The sequence below is a fragment of the Microcaecilia unicolor genome, chromosome 1 (genome assembly GCF_901765095.1).
Source record: "Microcaecilia unicolor chromosome 1, aMicUni1.1, whole genome shotgun sequence".
Classification (NCBI taxonomy): domain Eukaryota; kingdom Metazoa; phylum Chordata; class Amphibia; order Gymnophiona; family Siphonopidae; genus Microcaecilia; species Microcaecilia unicolor.
In genome coordinates this window covers 305,317,728-305,335,468 of record NC_044031.1, presented here as the reverse complement: position 1 = coordinate 305,335,468, position 17,741 = coordinate 305,317,728, and the positions used below count along the sequence as shown (strand labels likewise).

Here is a 17,741-nt window from a genome sequence, read left to right as displayed (position 1 = left end):
AACTAACAATTGATTTGTTGTACTAATATAGGACAAAGAAGGTGGAATAATATTTGGTTATGTTAGACGCTGACAATAATGTAATGTTCTGTTGAATTCATGGATAATACAAATTGATGAAACACACAGAGGAAGAAAATGAAACACACTATTCCTGTGTAAGATAAATACTGTTTTATTATGTTATTACAAGATAATTGAGGAATAGAAAAATACTTGTATTAGTTTTATAATGTCTACAAGATGTAGATATGTTGATTTCTTTCATAATAAAAAACAGTTGAAACATAAAAAAGGAGGAGGGAAGACCAAACGACAGCCGGCATGGTTAAAAAGTGAGGTGAAGAGGAAGCTATTAGAGCTAAAAATAAATCCTTCAGAAAATGGAAGAAGGATCCGACTGAAAATAATAAGAAATAGCATAAGGAATGGCAAGTCAAATGCAAAGCGCTGATAAGGAAGGCAAAGAGTGACTTTGAAAAAAATAAGACATAAGAAACCCACTTGTAAATTACATGCTCTGTAAGTTAAGCAGGTATTCATAATAGTGTGTAAGTACCCTGATAGCAGTTACATGAGAATGCCCACATATATGCCCATAAGTGCTAGTATTCTAAACATTTACGCTGTCTGTCATCTACTGGTACAATCTTTGGTACTTACCAGCTTAGATTATTGTAATATTGTATATATTGGCTGTAAAAAAATCATTGCTGACTAAACAGACAGTGCACAACATTGTCTCCCGCCTGAAGTTTGAAAGGGTATCTCTGTTACTGGTGAGGTTGCATTGGCTACCTGTTGAGGCTCGATCATTTTTTTAAGCTGTGCTCGTTTATCTTTCAAATAATATATGGAATTGCACTTGGTTATATGCAAGGGCCTATCCAGTTGTCAGATAGGAATATTGATTCTCAGTCTAGGAATTACTTAACTCTCTTTTCTCAGCTGTAGGGATATTATTTATACATTCAGCCAGCTTTCCTTATTTGGCATCACAATGGTGGAATACTCCCACTGCTAGAAATCAGGTTTTTGGGATCTTAGGGACTGTTTTGAAAAGCGTTAACATATTTTTTTATTCTGGAAATTTTTGGATTAACAATGTGACACTGTTTTTTTTTTTACTTTCTTTAAACTTTCTTGTGTTTTACCTAGTTCCAATTTATAGTTGTAAGGCACATAGAACTTTACGACTAATGTGGGATAGAAATGGCAAATATTATAATGTAGTGTACACTCCTAGATTATAGAATTGCTCTTTATGGTGGAAATTCAATAAGTGGGCATCCTGATAATGCAGGGTTAGTGGCTGTTCTATAACGGAATCTGGGTGCCCAGATTCCATGATAGAATACTAGCATAACCCAGTACTGGTAATTTATAGAATTTAGGTGCTCCCTTTTATACTAACCTGAGAATTGAGTGCCTATGTTCAGCAGGAGGCTCACGCAATTTACAGCATTCTGTAAGTTGACCGCGTAAATGTCTGCCCACATTTGACCCAGCCATGCTCAATGTGGCAAAACTGGCAGTCAACCCACCTTATTATGATGTAACAGGCTGCCTCTCTTTAGGTATGAATTAATGGTGTAGACAAATTGTTGAAGCAGTTCCTCTTAAGAGAGGTTTTGCATACATAAAACTCATTATTACATTTGCCTGTATGTCACAGATGATAACATAAAGCAAGTGTGGGGGTGTATTGGGCTTACAGAGTTTGCTATAAAGCTTGGATGGGGTGAGGAGGGAGATTTTGTTATGCCCTACATTCAGCTTCATACGTAGCAAGTTGAGTCCAGAGAAACAACATGGCACGTAAAAGCCAGAGGCTTCAGGAGCAGGAAGAGGCAAGGTGCAGTGAGGACAAACTGACAGGAGCTACCATGAAAAGGTAAGGCAATGTTATGAGGTTCCATGTCAGAAGAGAGACCAGAACTTTAAATGACAGATGAGGAAATTAAACTCAGTTTTCAAGAAGAAAAATGCTAGTACTATTTGTTTTTGTTAAGGGAAACTAACAGAAGCACAACAATATAGCTGTGTGGGGATGAGCCCTTTATGAATATAACAAGTATTTACTGATGGAGGTTTTAGGACTAGTAATCTCCACCATGCAATAGATTAAAAATGAAGATTACGTTTCTTAAGAGAGGGAGAAGAATGCAGGCTGTGGATATAGGCTCATTATATTCTATTTACATAAGTAGGGAGGGGGCTTGGTGTAAGGGCTCAGGAAGTTTATTCCAAGCATAGGGTGAGGCGAGGCAGAATGAGCGGAGCCTGGAGTTGGCGGTGGTGAAGAAGGGTACTGAGAGGAGGGATTTGTCCTGTGAGCGGAGGTTACGGGCGGGAACGTAAGGGGAAATGAGGGTAGAGAGGTAATGAGGGGCTGCAGACTGAGTGCATTTGTAGGTAAGAAGGAGAAGCTTGAACTGTATGCGGTATCTGATTGGAAGCCAGTGAAGTGACCTGAGAAGAGGGGTGATATGAGTATATCGGTTCAGGCGGAATATAAGACGTGCAGCAGAGTTCTGAACAGATTGAAGGGGGGATAGATGGCTAAGTGGGAGGCCAGTAAGGAGTAGGTTGCAGTAGTCAAGGCAAGAGATAATGAGAGCGTGGACGAGAGTACGGGTGGTGTGCTCAGAGAGGAAAGGGCGAATTTTGCTGATGTTAAAGAGAAAGAAGCGACAGGTCTTGGCTATCTGCTGGATATGTGCAAAGAAGGAGAGGGAGGAGTCGAAGATGACTCCGGGGGTTGCGGGCAGATGAAACAGGGAGGATGAGGGTGCCATCAACTGAGATAGAGAGTGGAGGAAGAGGAGAACTGGGTTTTGGTGGAAAGACGATAAGCTCGGTCTTGGACATGTTCAGTTTCAGGTGGCGGTTGGACATCCATGCAGCAATGTCGGATAAGCAGGCCGATACCTTGGCCTGGGTCTCCGCGGTGATGTCTGGTGTGGAGAGATATAGCTGGGTGTCATCAGCATAAAGATGATACTGGAAACCATGAGATGAGATCAGTGAGCCCAGGGAAGAGGTGTAGATTGAAAAAAGAAGGGGTCCAAGGACAGATCCCTGGGGAACTCCAACAGAGAGCGGGATGGGGGTGGAGGAAGATCCATGAGAGTGTACTCTGAAGGTGCGGTGGGAGAGATAGGAGGAGAACAGGAGAGGACAGAACCCTGGAACCCAAATGAGGACAGTGTGGCAAGAAGTAAATCATGATTGACAGTATCAAAATGTAAAGGGTTAAAAAATATAAATAAAAATGTGTGTCCCCTTTAATGGGGTTTTACCTGCCATCCGGTGGCCATTTGGCTATGCTGTGGGCTGCTGTGGGGCTTGGTGGGCTCATGGTGGCTTTTGGGATTCCTGGGCTGCCCCGGGGTCTGGTTCTGTCCTTTGGGGGGGTTTTGAATGTGCCCCGGGGTGTTTTCTGACCCTCTTGTGGGTCCGACGATCTTTGGGCCATTTTGGGCCCATCCAGGGCTCTCTCATTGGTGGGCAGTGCTTTTCGAGTGGCCCCAGGCTTGCTCCGATGGTCTTGGGTCCCATTTCGGGACCGGAGCAAGTCCTGGGGCAGAAGAGAGGCAGGAGACAGCAGGAGAGAGAAAAACGCGGTTGGCGCGAGTGGCGCGCCACCGCGATTTCAGCAGGAGCTGGGGAGAGGGAAAAACCGGCTGGTTCTGGTGCGCGCGCATGCGCGATCAGGGCCTGGAGCTCCCGGTAGGCCGCAAAATGAAGCCTGGGCCTCAATTTTGAATTGTGGCCCAAAGAAAAGCAGAGGAGGCGTCGGAGGACCGTCGGGGCTCGGGAAAGTTCAAAGGACCCCAGGATGGACGTTAGAGGGGTCAGGTAAGAGGTCCCATGGCCTTGTTTTGATTTAATTTAATTTTTAGCTTTTTAAGGTGTTTTGTTGTCGGGCCTTCCCTAAATTTTTTAAAATTATTATTTTAATGGTTGGGGGGTCTGGGGGGTCTGTTTAGATAAGTTGTGTACTTTAAAATTTTTAAAAGTAATTTTAAAGGGATTTTTGAGGTTTTTCCAGTGCGGAGAGTCGTGCGCTGCTCTGGAAGTGTTTTTTAAAATTCCGACGACGGGGTTTGAGAGCACACCTGTGACTTTATACATGTGGAAATTTTGGTAAAACCTTTATGGGGTTTTTGGGTGAAAATATGTTAAAATGATGTATATTAATGGTTTAACAAAAAGAAAACATGGACTGGATTCAGAAAAATGTGACTGGGATGGTGGTACAATTTTTGTTAAAGTATAATGTGATTTATTATGTATTTTGTATGGAAATTCATTTTTCCCATATACTTTAATGGGAAAAATGTATTTCAAGATGGAGAATGTGCCTAGATTCTCAACTGAAAAAGTTAGCTGACATTCTGAAAGTCAGCAGCTGATTGGTCCGTTTGGGTCAGATGGCCAAGCTGTGATGCTGTTGCTAGGGGAGACGAGTCTGTAAGACAGTGAGAAGAGCTTGTGTCCAGTGTTGCCAGGTGGGCGGTTTTACCGCCCAATTGGGCGGTTTTCCACGACCCGCCGCGGGAAATTTTTGCCCGCGGCGGGTTGCGGTTTTTTGGGCGGTTTTTTGGCCGCGGTGGGCGGGGTTAGTGACGTGGGAGGCGGGGTTAGTGACGTTGGGAGGCGGGGTTAGTGACGTGGGAGGCGGGGCCGATGACGGCGGGGGCGGGGTTGATGACGGCGGGGGCGGGGGTGATGACGCGGGGCGGGGGTGTCAGGGGCGGGGTTTGAGTTTGGGCGGGTTTTGGGCTGGATTTTGGGCTCCTTTGGGCTGGAAAAAAATTTTCCACCTGGCAACCCTGCTTGTGTCACTGAGAGAGTCAGACCTGTGTGCTAGGGGTGCTGCAGGTGTGTGAAAGGTTTGAGATTTAATGTGGGAGAAGAACTTGTGTCACTGGAAGAGACAGACCTGTATGCTAGGGGTGCTTCAGGTATGTGGAGAATTGGGAGTTTAGAGTGGGAGAAGTGCTTGTGTCACTGAGGGAGTCAGACCTGTGTGCTAGGGGTGCTGCAGGTGTGTGGAGAATTGGGAGTTTAGAGTGTGAGAAGAGCTTGTGTCACTGAGGGAGTCAGACCTGTATGTCAGTGGTGCTGCAGGTGAGTGGAACTTGGGTGCTAGTGAGTGAGAGGGGTTACTGTATGGCAGGCGTGCTGCAGGGGTGTGGAAGATTTGAGTGCTAAAGGGTGAGAGAATCTGCAGACGTGGGTTGTGTAAGGGAGAGAAAGGTGTATGGTTTTGAGAGTGAGTGGATCTGGCTATGAGAGAGCAATTAAAGTCATCAATAGCCTTCTCATTATTAGTGAGGGAAAAACAGTGAGATCAGAGTAGAGAAAGGGAATAATACTTACCTGTTACTTTTAAATTAGTGAATTGGCCACCAGTTTTGACTTAAATTCCCAGAATTTCTGCTTATATTCATCAGGGAGCCAGGGTTTTTGTTCCTTTTTATTTAATTAAAGATCAGGTATCGTCCACTCCATAATAACCTGGACCGGGAAAGCGAGCTCCAACGCAAGAAAGAGAAGAAGGCTGAGGAAGGTTTGCAGCTGTCTTGCAGCTAAGTACTTACCAGCACGAGCTTCGGACAAAAGGTTTAATTCAATTAAAGGATTACATGCATACTTACCTTTGGGTTCTTGACTGTGAGACTTGGGAAAACAACACAAACAACACAAAGAATCAGTCCTTTACATTGAAAAAATAATTTTAACATTATTGTTCAATATTTTAGGTAAAAAAAAAGGTGAATACTTATCTGATGTATTGTTTGAAAGTAGTTCCAAGCAGTTATTGATTGCTATTAAAGAAAAGAAATAGAATTTCTGTTAACACCTGAAAGAAATTGAAATGCTGAAATAATTTGAAATTAGTTTAAATAAATTTTGATTTGTAACAATTTCCTTGGTTTGGCAAAGGCTCTGATCATTTTGCGGGGAAAACACTGTGACATCTTACAGAGCCTGTTCCTTCAAGTGAGCGCACTTATGACATCATAGTGCGGGTTTACAAAAAGCAGCAGATAGATCAAGGAGGATGAGGATGGAGTAGTGGCCTCTGGATTTGGCAAGGAACAGGTCATTACAGACTTTAGAGAGTGCCGTTTCTGTCGAGTGTAGAGGGCGAAAACCGGATTGAAGCGGATCGAGGATGGCATGAGAGGAGAGAAAATCAAGGCAGCGGCTGTGAACAGCACGCTCAAGAGTTTGGAGAGGAAGGATAGGAGGGAGATGGGGCGGTAGTTGGAGCAGGGGCGTATCTGCGTGGGGCCTCAGGGGCCTGGGCCCCCGCAGATTTCGCCCTGGCCCCCCCTACCGCTGCCAACCCTCCCCCTCCGTTGCTCGCCTACCTTCGCTGGCGGGGGACCCCAACCCCCGCCAGCCGAGGTCCGCGTCCTCCTGCCGCTGCCGGCTGCCTTTGGTCCTTTCATTTTTCCATTGAAGCTGGCGCCGACGAAAGTTTCTTTTGAATCTGACGTCGCTGCACGTTGTACGTGCAGGACGTCAGACTCAGAAATTGTTTCTGAGTCTGACGTCCTGCACGTACAACGTGCAACGTGCAGCGACGTCAGATTCAAAAGAAACTTTTTCGTCGTCGGCGGCGGCGCCAGCTTCAATGGAAAAATGAAAGGACCAAAGGCAGCCGGCAGCGGCAGGAGGACGCGGACCTCGGCTGGCGGGGGTTGGGGTCCCCCGCCAGCGAAGGTAGGCGAGCAACGGAGGGGGAGGGTTGGCAATGGCAGCGGCTGGGGGGAGGGGGATCGGCAATGGCGGCGGCGGCGGCGGGGGGGGGGGGGGGGGGGGCTATAATGTGCCCCCTCACTCTGGCCCTGGCCCCCCCTACCGCCGCAGGTCAGATACGCCACTGAGTTGGAGGGACTGGTATGGGATAGTATGGGCCCTTAGTAGTCTCACTTGTTCCTCCCCTACTCCTGGTTTCTTGGGAATTGGCTGATGTGGTTTATCCTCTGTTTATATCTTCTGATATGAAGCTTGTTTAAAACAAATAGATCTAAAAGAGAAAAATTGTCAGTAGCAGTGATGGCTGTGCAAACTGGAGAGTGGTAGGGAATCCCTGGGAGTGCAGGTGAGGGGGTATGTGGAAATCTCAGCAACTGTTTGGCAGTGAGTGCTGGGGCAGAAGAAGGGAGCAGTGGTGTGAAATACACCTGAATGTAGTAAGTGGTTTTGAGCCTTGGGAGCTACCGCCCAGATAGCACAATTGGCTCATTTTGTCCTGCTTGCCTCAGAAACACAGCAGGACCATCAAGACAGGTGGTGGAGTAATCTTCAGGTTGTCAGGAAGGTTGGTGCAGGTGTCATATCCTTCACCTGTTTTCTGTGGTCTCCAGCAGCATTCCATGCCAAGAAGGATCTGTTTACTTCCTGGAAACCCATCACTTCCTTCATAGTTGAGTGGCCTTCCCATCCAGTGGCAGCAGGAAACGCCTTCATAAAGCTCCATCTCATGCTGCCACTAATCCCACGGCAGCAGGAGATGACATTTTATGAAGATGTTTCCTGCTGCCGCTGGACAGGGAAGACCACTCCTTTTCCCGCTGGGCGCTGGCTGCAAATGAGGTGTGTTGGGGAGGACCAATGGGTTGGTATGGGCAGAGCAATGGGCAGAGTTGTGGGTGGAACAATGGGTGGGGTGAGGCAGAGCAATGGGTGGTGGGGCAGAGGAGGCTGGGGGTAGGCCCTTTATCTCCCACTGAGTGGGTTGGCCCCCTTGGCAGCTCTGAAGAGGGTGCTGGGTGATGTCATCACTTCCTATTGGGTAGTATTTAAGGAAGTTCCTGTCTTCCAGCCAGTGCCTTTGCAACAGGTCTCCTAGAGTTGTCTAGTGTGTGTTGCAGCCTTGTTCTAGTTTGTCTTCTGTGCCTGTCTGTGTATTGTTCTAGCCCGGCTCCATGTTCCAGCCTTGCTCCAGCCCTGTCTTCCTGCTCCAGCCATGTCCGAGTGTCTTGCCCACCACCGCCAGTCAGGGCCTAGCAGCCCTGGGGTTGGCTAGGTAATATCAACTCAGCTGCAGCCCAAGGGATCACCCCGAGTCATGACAGCGGGTAAGACTCACAGTGCCCGTAGCCTCCTTGGATCTCCTGTCAGTGAGAAAGGTAGATATTTTCCATCCTCCCTTCTTAGTGGGGTGGTCTCTCCATTTTCCAGCTACCTTCACCACAAGTTGCTGGTCATTTCCCTTTGGGTAATGGATTCTGTATCTAAAGGGGCATTAGATGGTAACCTTATCTGGAGGGAGGTTTTGTACGCCCTTCTGAGGTATTACCCTTTTATGAGGCCCTTAAAGGTGTCCCCCAATTGCTATCCAGAACCTACCTATTTGTGGCGTTGTTGTGGAGTTCCACACGGAGGAATGGACTAATATGTGCCAATTACATGCAACAGGAGCATCTATATTATGTTTCACACTTTTTCTTAGCGGTTCAATATTTAAACAAAGCAAACACCAACTCCATATGGGTAACCTGCAGATTTATTTTTTCCTGTTCCAGGTCACTCTTTGCCAAATATGATACATTTTAATTCTCATCGCTTCCCCTCACCTTTTTCCCCCCAGTGAGAACATCATTTTCAGATCCACCATGCATCACCCTATTTACTAAACCTCCATAACACTTCCAAAACCAGGTCTTCTATTCTCACCTTCCCATCTCCCCCACTGCCCCCTTCTCTCCTGCCTTCCCACTTCCTCATTTTCCCCTCCCCAATTCATTCATTTATGTCACACATTGGTGTATACCACAGCATCCACTATATTCAAAGAGAATTTAAGCCAGCTTTGAGCTCTTGGCTCCAAAGTAGTCATGAAATCCTGTTTGTGCCTCAGAGTACCCTCTTCCCCTCCCCCACGCCCTCTCTGTCCCCTAACTAGAGATTAACAAAAAAAAACTGTCGGAAAGCTTTCAGCCAAAACTGAAATTCATCACCTGGTTTTCGCCAAAGCCAAAACCAAAACTGAAACCTCAAGTTTGGTTGTGTGAATGCAAACCAGTGACAGTGAGAGCTGTTAGGGATTGTCAGAGCTTGCAGTCTGCATCTCTCTGCTAGACTCACAGTATCCTAGCCAGAATAAAATAATTTAAATAATGAAAGATCATATTTTGCCTCCAATATTCAATATGTTTGTTTATTATAGTGTTGCAGGAATTACCACTATTGTTAGCAGAATCTGTGGTACTTCAGGAGTCAAACACCACACACCAGAATGAGAGAAAAGTCTTCTTTATTTTCCAGCAAAGTAGAACATCAGCGCTAGCTCTCTCCTTCTCTATGTCTTCTCTCTGTGTCCTGCGTCTCCTGTCTTAGTTCCTTCTCCTCTCAGCTCCTTCTCTTCTAACGTAAGCTGCTTCTGTTCCCATTTATATAGGGTCCTAAACCCTTCTAGCCCCCCTTTCTCACCAGATGGTAAAGAATAGATTGATTACCCTGTCTTGAACTAATTATCTCTACACATTTACTCAAAAATATCAGTTACATAGGTTTGATATTTCCTAAACTGACCTATGACCTGGGGCCTCTCAAACTAGACAATGTAGCACCTATCTCCTGCATTTTATTATTATTCACATAATCAGATTCCCAGCTAACTTCATAACTTGAGCTGGGTTCATTAAGGGGCCAATCTTGCTTAATGGCACACAGACATGGTTTGTTATTACTTTCAGAAGACCAGTCCTACACTTAGCTATAATCAATCAAGGAGAAGAGTTGACTTTCCCTGACCTCTTTCACCTAGCTAGGACTGTGGATAATTCAAACCAGATGATGACCTCTTAAACTGCAGACAAATCTCACTTGAAAGTCAGACACTGAATTGAAAAGATATTTACATAGAGAAATAGAACCTATTAATTAAACAGAATAAAACATATTTTAAAATAAGCAGAAATCAGAATTCCTTATAAGACAGAACCTAAATTATCACCTATTTCCTTCTCTCTAAACAGCATTCAGCCTAATCTTTTAAAACAGCTTGCTTGCTAATCCCCTCGAGATTGTCCAGTATGCCTTGCTAGAATGGCATCCAGATGTGGTAAATAATACCTTTGAACAATCCATCACTCAAAAAGGGACAAAGAAAGTTTCATTTCTCTCTGACCTTTCTAACCTCTAGTCTAGCAAAAGCTAGACATTTGAGTAATTAAACCCAGATGGCATTCTATCACTTTACAGGACTGAACCAAACTTAAACAGAATTAACAAATTAATATGATTTCTCTGCCCAGGCTGCCTCAATAGCACCCTCTTTTGGGTGAAACATGGCCTGTGTCGGGCAACTGTCTTATATACGGTATCTTCAATTAAATATTTTGGATAATATACTGATCTGCTTGCTCATTCTCCATGCATACTATTGATATAATATTGGCCACTCCCCGAGGAGGGATTGGGCGAGCTCATTGGTGTAACCCAGTGCCGCAGCGAGAGCAGCTGACACCCGGGGCGGGTCACCGCTGCGCACCCCCCCCCCCGGACCGCATTCTTACTAGCATAGGAAAGCGGGGAGCGGGCGGGAGGGCCAATCCGCCCCAACTGCACATCGCTGGGAGCTGCGTCGGCTCCGCTGGTTCCCTGCTCCCTCTGCCCTTGAACAGGTTACTTCCTGTTCCGGGGCAGAGAGAGCAGGGAACCAGCGGAGCCGACAGCCCCCCAGCAGTGTGCACCCGGGGCGGACTGCCCCACCGCCCCCCCCCCCTTCCTATGCCACTGGTGTAACCTGATCTCTATTGGGAGTGGCTTGGACAACAGATCGGTGACGCGGCCGAGTTTAAAAGCCCGGGCGGAGCCTTTTTCATCTGCGCCATCTTTTGAGCATTCAGTGATGAGATTTTGGACTGTGGTTATATTTGGAGGTCCGTGTAAGGATACCATGAAGTACCCTTCCTGAGGCAGCTTTTATCTCGGCGAAACAAGGTGCACTTGTCGAAGGGTGACACGGGATGGTGTCATTAATTGTATGCTAAACAGTTTGAGCAGTTCCCGACTACACCATGAACAGCCCGACTTCTACAAGTCAATATAGCTTGGTGCTGAAGACTATAAGATAAGTAAAGGACATTTTCATTAACGAGGTCCAACTGTGTCTTCAGCTTGCAGACAGTGAAGCATTACCAATGCAGCTATGTACCAGGAGTGCTAGAAGAGTGAAGGATCGAGGCTTAATTAGTAGTTGAGTTTACGGGGAGGATTCTGGAGCAAGTCCGGGTTTATTTCCGGTATGGGAGTTTTGGGGTAAGGTGTCTTATGTTAATTCATAGTATTAGTGAATGAGAGGGAGAGTTTTTTTACACCATTCGTTTTTCTCATATATTTATGAGTTTTTACGCATGTTTTTTTTTCTCTCTTTTTTTCTCTTTCATTGGAACCAATGATATTACTCTATTTCTGAATATAATAGTGGATTCAGCATTATTTGCAGTGTTTTCCCTATTAGGAGCTTTGAGGTTCCCTGTTGGTTAAGTTTCTAGTAAGGATCTTTATGATTCTCCGTGAATTACAAGGACAGACACCTGCAAAACTATAGTTTCAAACTTTTTTTGAGATTTAGAATTTATATTGTAATAAGGCCATCCCTTCTCAAAGCTGAAGAGCCTGAGATGCTTCATAGGGAAGTTGTCCTATCCCCGTTATCATTTTTGTCACCCTTCTTTGTACCTTTTCTAATTCCAGTATATCTTTTTTGAGATGTAGTGACCAGAATTGCACACAGTATTTGAGGTATGGTCACACCATGGAGTGATACAAAGGCATTGTAACATCCTCATTTTTGTTTTCCATTCCTTTCCTAATAATACCTAACATCGGGAGGAAGTGACATCATCAAGCTGAATGGCAGCTTGAGCTTAATAATACCTAACATCCTATTTGTTTTCTTTGCCACCACCGCCACACATTGAACAGAGGGGTTAAACGTATCATCAACAATGACGCCTAGATCCTTTTCCTGGTTGGTGACTCCTGATGTGGAACCTTGCATCACATAGCTATTGTTTGGGTTCCTCTTTCCCACATGCATCACTTTGCACTTGCTCACATTAAACGTCATCTGCCATTTGGATGCCCAATCTCCCAGTCTCGTAAGGTCCTCTTGCAATTTTTCACAATCCTCTCGCGATTTAACAACTTTGAATAACTTTGTGTCATCAGCAAATTTAATTAGCTCACTAGTTACTCCCATCTCTAGATCATTTATAAATATATTAAAAAGCAGCAGTCCCAGCACAGACCCCTGGGGAACCTCACTATCTACCCTTCTCCATTGAGAATACTGACCATTTAACCTTACTCTCTGTTTTCCCACGGTCAAAACGCTGTTGGTTCTTTCATATCATTGCTATCAAGCACCAGTTGTTGCAGGCAAATTATACACACATTCTGAACATATCACATCGGCGAATGTAATAGGTATTTTGACTCCTGATGCAGGCACACATGCCGAAACAAGGCCATATCAATTCTGTTATATATTAGGCAATCGTAATTGCTGACAAGATTAAGGATTTCAAATTACACCCTTGGAATCCTCATCTTTTTTTGCCTTACTTCCTTTGTTTGCTGTTGCACATTCGTGCAGGGCCACCGAGGGGGGGGGGGCAGGGGGGGGAAAATTCCCCGAGCCTGGGCCTCCAAGGGGGGCCCAGCGCCGAGGTCAGGCCGCCAGCGCTGCAGTTCCCGGTCTCACCTGCCTGCGTCCTCGGCTCCGGGCCCCCCTGCATTCGAAGCGGCAGTCGCAGATCGCCTCCTTTTGGGACTTCCCTCCCTGTGTCCCGCCCTCGCGGAAACCGGAAGTTACAACAGACGAGGGCAGGACACAGGGAGAGAAGGCCAGAAGAGAGGTGATCTGCGACTGTCGCTTTGAATGCAGGGGGCCCGGAGCCGTAGAGGCAGGCAGGTGAGACTGCGGACTGCAGCGGCGGGGGGAACGACGGGGGTGGCAGCGGGGGGGGGGGGGGGGGCGTAGGCGGGGCAGCCTTGCCCCGGGCCCGGCCTTATCTCTCGGCGGCCCTGCATTCGTGAGACTTGGACCATTCAGGTTTTTATCAGCTATCACTTACTATGTTACTATGACTGTCCCCTTTTGTCTCTGGACTAATACTAAACCACACCATCCAGTAATCAAGATATCAGATGATCACTCAAAACAACTTCTGAAAATTTACCCCATTTGTGTTACCCCCTCCTGCATGGGTTCTATTACCATTTGCTGGCACTGTTCTCCCAATAATGAATACAGATCTCCCTACTTCTGGATGACACCATAGCTGGGATGTCTCATTCAACATCTGGCAAATTGAAATCACCTATCAACAGCACTTCCCTTTTCATAGCAATGTTGTGAATCTCTTCAATTAAATCTCTGCCTGCAAGAGAAGTCTATATATCACACCAGAACACTGCAAAGTGTAAATAGATGTTCCATTTCCTCTTTCCAGATTAACCCACCGCGCCTCCTTCTTACCTTATAAGCCCTGCAGTTGTATGGCTTTGGCTTTCATATTCATTTTTTTCATACAGTGTCACTCCTTCTCCCTTTCTTCCTACTATAACCTTCCTGAATATAATAAAGCTATGTATAACTAATCCCAGTTATGGTTTTCTATGCACCTTGTCTTCATGACCACCACTGTATCCAAGGCAGCCTCTTCCATTACAGTCTCTAAATCTGGATCTTTATTTTTATACTATAGGTTTTATTATATACAACTTTTTGATGTTGTCCTTTTTTTCATTTTCTATACATTTTAAAAAATGTTTTACTTACACGAGAGCTTTGTTCACCTTACCTAGCAGAGGAAGACCAATTAAATTAATAAATGCACCTAAGTCACTGACATATGGGTTTCTCAGTATAGTTTATCAAGCTGACTTTTCCACTTACTTTTCAATGCATTTTATAATGATTGCTCATCTATTCTTTTTCGCCAGGAACTCGAGGAAACCACACGTGAGTGGCACTACTAACCAGACGTCCTCTGTGGTGGAACAGCTCGACAATATTGGTATGTTTATGGCCAGATATTCTTTAAAACAGAGGTCCTTCTTTAGAACTTTAGAATATTTCTTTCTAAGAACCCAACCTAGTGTGGGTTACCTGTGATATACAATTTATTGACTATCATCTGTACATTAATACTTATTTTATTGTAGGTCTATATTAGACACCCTAGGCAAGCCTTTATGTAAGCTAATTTTAGATCCTTATTTCTTTTATTTCTTTATGACACTTATATTCCGCATTAATCCAAGTAGAACTCAGGTTCAATGTGGCTTACATAACAGTTAGAAAAGCATGAATATGTTCAAAATATAATAACAGAAAGTAAAATACATCATATAATGTTAGACCATTAAACTTGAGTTAGGAACAGATGTAATTAAATGCTTAGGACTTCTTTTACAAAGCTGCGCTAGCAATTCCTGCGAGGCAAATGAGAGGAAGCCCGTAAGAATTGAATGGGCTCCCCCTCATTTGCCGAACTGAGGGGCCCTTTTACTAAGGTATGCCAAAAAATAGGCTGCGCTAATGTAGGTGCTTATTTTGGGCGCCTGTAATAAAAGGCCTTTTAAAAAATTTTGCCAAAAATGGACATGCGGCAAAATAAAAATTGGTGCATGATCATTTTGGGTCTGAGACCTTACTGCCAGCCATTGACTTAGTAGTAAGGTCTCACGCGGTAACCGTTTGGTAATTGTCTACGCAGGTAGAATGATGATTACCACCCAGTTTCTGCCGTGCACCAGAAAATAAAAATTATTTTCCAGCATGCGTAGCAAAAATGAAATTACGACAAGGGCCACATGGTAGCCGGGTGGTAACTCCAAATTGACGCGCGTTGGGCCCCTGAGAATCAGTAGCGTGACTTTGCAAAAGAGGCCCTTACAGGGGGATGATCAGAAGCGGTGCTAGAGGCTGTTAGCACCATACTAGTGCCTGCATTTGCTAACGCCCCATGATCAGAGTCCCCGAGTGCTTGAAACAACACGCTCGCAGGCTCTGAATGCAAGTAGCATGCAAATGTATGCAAAACAGGGCTCTTAGTGCAAACAGCATGCGAATGCATGCTAAACCTATTCATCTCCATTGATCAGCAACCAGCGCACCAAATATTGGGTCGCTGGCCATAGCAAACCCTACCTGGCATTAGGATTTGCAGACCATTGGGGAGGAATGGTGAAACTCCCTTATATGGTGTGAAGCCCCACCCAGCGCATCCCAGGATACACTGGGCAGGGCTGGGCGCTGCCATTTTCGTCATCGTCGAAGGAAGAGGAGGGAGGCAGGCTACCTCCCTCCTCCAACTCAAGGTAGGGGGTGGTGGGGGTAGGGGGATTGACAGTGGACCACCATTAATGCGAGGGGGTTGGGGGGGCTGGAGACCCACCGGATCTCCAGCCCTCCCTTAACTGTGTCAGGGGACAGCCCCCCTGTCGCTGGGGAGGGGGGTCAGTCACCCACTGGGCCACCAGGGACCTTTTCGAAATGCTGGATCTCCAGCCCTCCTTGAACTTGATTTTGCCTTGCTCAGGGCAGGGGTAGTTGGGATCTGGTGATCCCATGGACCTCCAGCTCCTGTGTTTGCGAGGTCTGGGCTTTTGACAGCCCAGACCTGTCAAACAAGTGCGGGAGGATTGTGCTGAGCGCATGCTCAGGCATGATTCTCCTGCCCCATGATCAGAGATAATTGCATGCTTAAATTTGCATGTCATTATCTCTGATCATAGGTCTAATAACGCCCCGCACTGTTCCAGCGCTATTTTTAGAGTGCTATTTGGAACAGCGCGGGGCTTTTGATCATCTGCCTGTTAGTGATTTAAGCTACATGATCAAAATATGGAGGAAAAAGGTAAAGGGCTAGGATTACCTAGGATAGACAGTAGTGGGAGGTGGGATGAGGTAAAAAATATTGCCATGAGTTTATTTGAGAAGAGTGCTTATTTCCTTAAAAGCTACCCTGAGGAAGTTGAGTTTTCGACTTTGGAATAACAAATAATCATTGGTGCATTTGATAGTTTTAGTAAAGGAGTTCCACATTTTAGTGCCTTGATATGAAAAGTTAGCAGTATGGATTGTTTGTAGGTTACTTTCTTACAATTCATGAAATGCAGGATAAGATATTCTCTACATGATTTAGAGGCATTACATGAGGGTAATTCAATGAGATTGTTCATGTATATTGGGCCAAAAAATACAAAATTTTGTGAATGAAGGTACATGGCTTGAATGATAGTCTATTTTTTACTTTCAGCCAATGCAAATCGTACAGAAGGGGGGTTGCTTTGGTGAAATGTGGTAGTCTGAATATGAGACTGCAGCAGTGTAAAAGGGCCCCTAAGGGCCATGTTTACTAAGACACGCTGTAGGTGCGCTATCATTTTAGCGCACACTAAAAATTAGCATGCGCTAACGATAGAGACACCCTTTATATTCCTATGGGTGTCTCTAGCGTTAGCGCGCACTAATTTTTAGTGCACACTAAAAAGTTTGCATGCCTACAGTGCGACTTAGTAAACAGGGCCCTTAAAAGCCTAATATAGGAGAAAACTACTTGTTGTGTAGGCTTCCCTCTGATGTGACGTCAGAGAAGGCAGGATGTGGCAGAGGGAAGCCTGAGGGGCCGGCGCAGGCAGCAGATGTGCATTGCTGTCGCCGCCCATGAAAGAACTGAGGTACACTGGAGAGAGTTGCCAGGCCATGGGTGAGGGACAAATGCCAGATCCGGGGGTGGAGGAGAGAGAGAGAGATGCAGGATGGGGGGGTGGGTTTAGAAGGCTCACCCAACTTAACTGCGGGCCCACCCAAAATGATAGGTCTGGCTACTCCACTGACATATACTTGGGAAAGTCATATATTTTATTTAAAAATATGTTAAACAATAGTACCAGTATTAACAAAATCTTGGAATATTTTTCTTGACATTTATACATCTGATAATTGTGTTTTCCCCCAGAAATCTTTGTTAGCCAGGTAGCATGAAGGAGTAGTAGGGTGGGGACAGAGGAATACTGCACAGTATTATAAAATTTTCTGTCATTTATAAATGCAACCACTCTATCTCTGCAAACACATACTTTAAAATACATGTATAATCCAGGACAAAGTTTAATTACATAGTATAACATTAACTGATTTAGGACCCTGTTTGCTAAGCAGCACTAAAAGTGCGTTAGTGTTTTTAGTGTGCACTAATGATTAGGACGAGCTAAATGCCAAATCGCCCATAGGAATATGGGCGACTCTAGTGTTTAGCGCACGCGAAAAACACTAGTGTGGCTTAGTAAAAGTAATGATAATTTGTGCCACAAAGGAAAAAAATTGTGTATATTAAACAGCTGGGGTTTTTTAAACAAACAATATTGAAAATAAAAATTTCATACTGGCCAGTCTTATTAAAAAATATATATATAGATGCAAGCATGTGTATGTATGTATACATATTTTTCATGTATGTGTGTGTGTGTGTATGTATAATATATATATACATACAGTGCAATCCACTTAAGTGCAAGGGTCTGGGACCAAAGACATGCAAGCAGTTAACCAGAGCGTGCACTAAACCGTTGTGACCCAAAGAAGCTTGACATCTGAAAAACATATGTACAGTACTGTTTATTATTATAGGTACAGTATACAGTCTCCGTTAACTGACATTAGGCTTACTTGAAGTAATCAGTTATAGTCCTCT

The 17,741-nt window shown here is 45.0% G+C and overlaps 1 protein-coding gene across 1 annotated transcript in view; it reads left to right on the top strand.

Moving 5' to 3' along the window:
* The first annotated feature begins 1,811 nt into the window (after positions 1-1,811).
* DESI1 (desumoylating isopeptidase 1) overlaps positions 1,812-17,741 on the top strand; it is a 295,492-nt gene continuing 279,562 nt past the window's right edge. Inside the window, exons 1-2 of the mRNA XM_030213735.1 lie at positions 1,812-1,894; positions 13,984-14,057. Of these exons, the coding sequence (XP_030069595.1) occupies positions 1,812-1,894; positions 13,984-14,057 (157 nt within the window). The remainder of the gene's footprint in view (positions 1,895-13,983; positions 14,058-17,741) is intronic.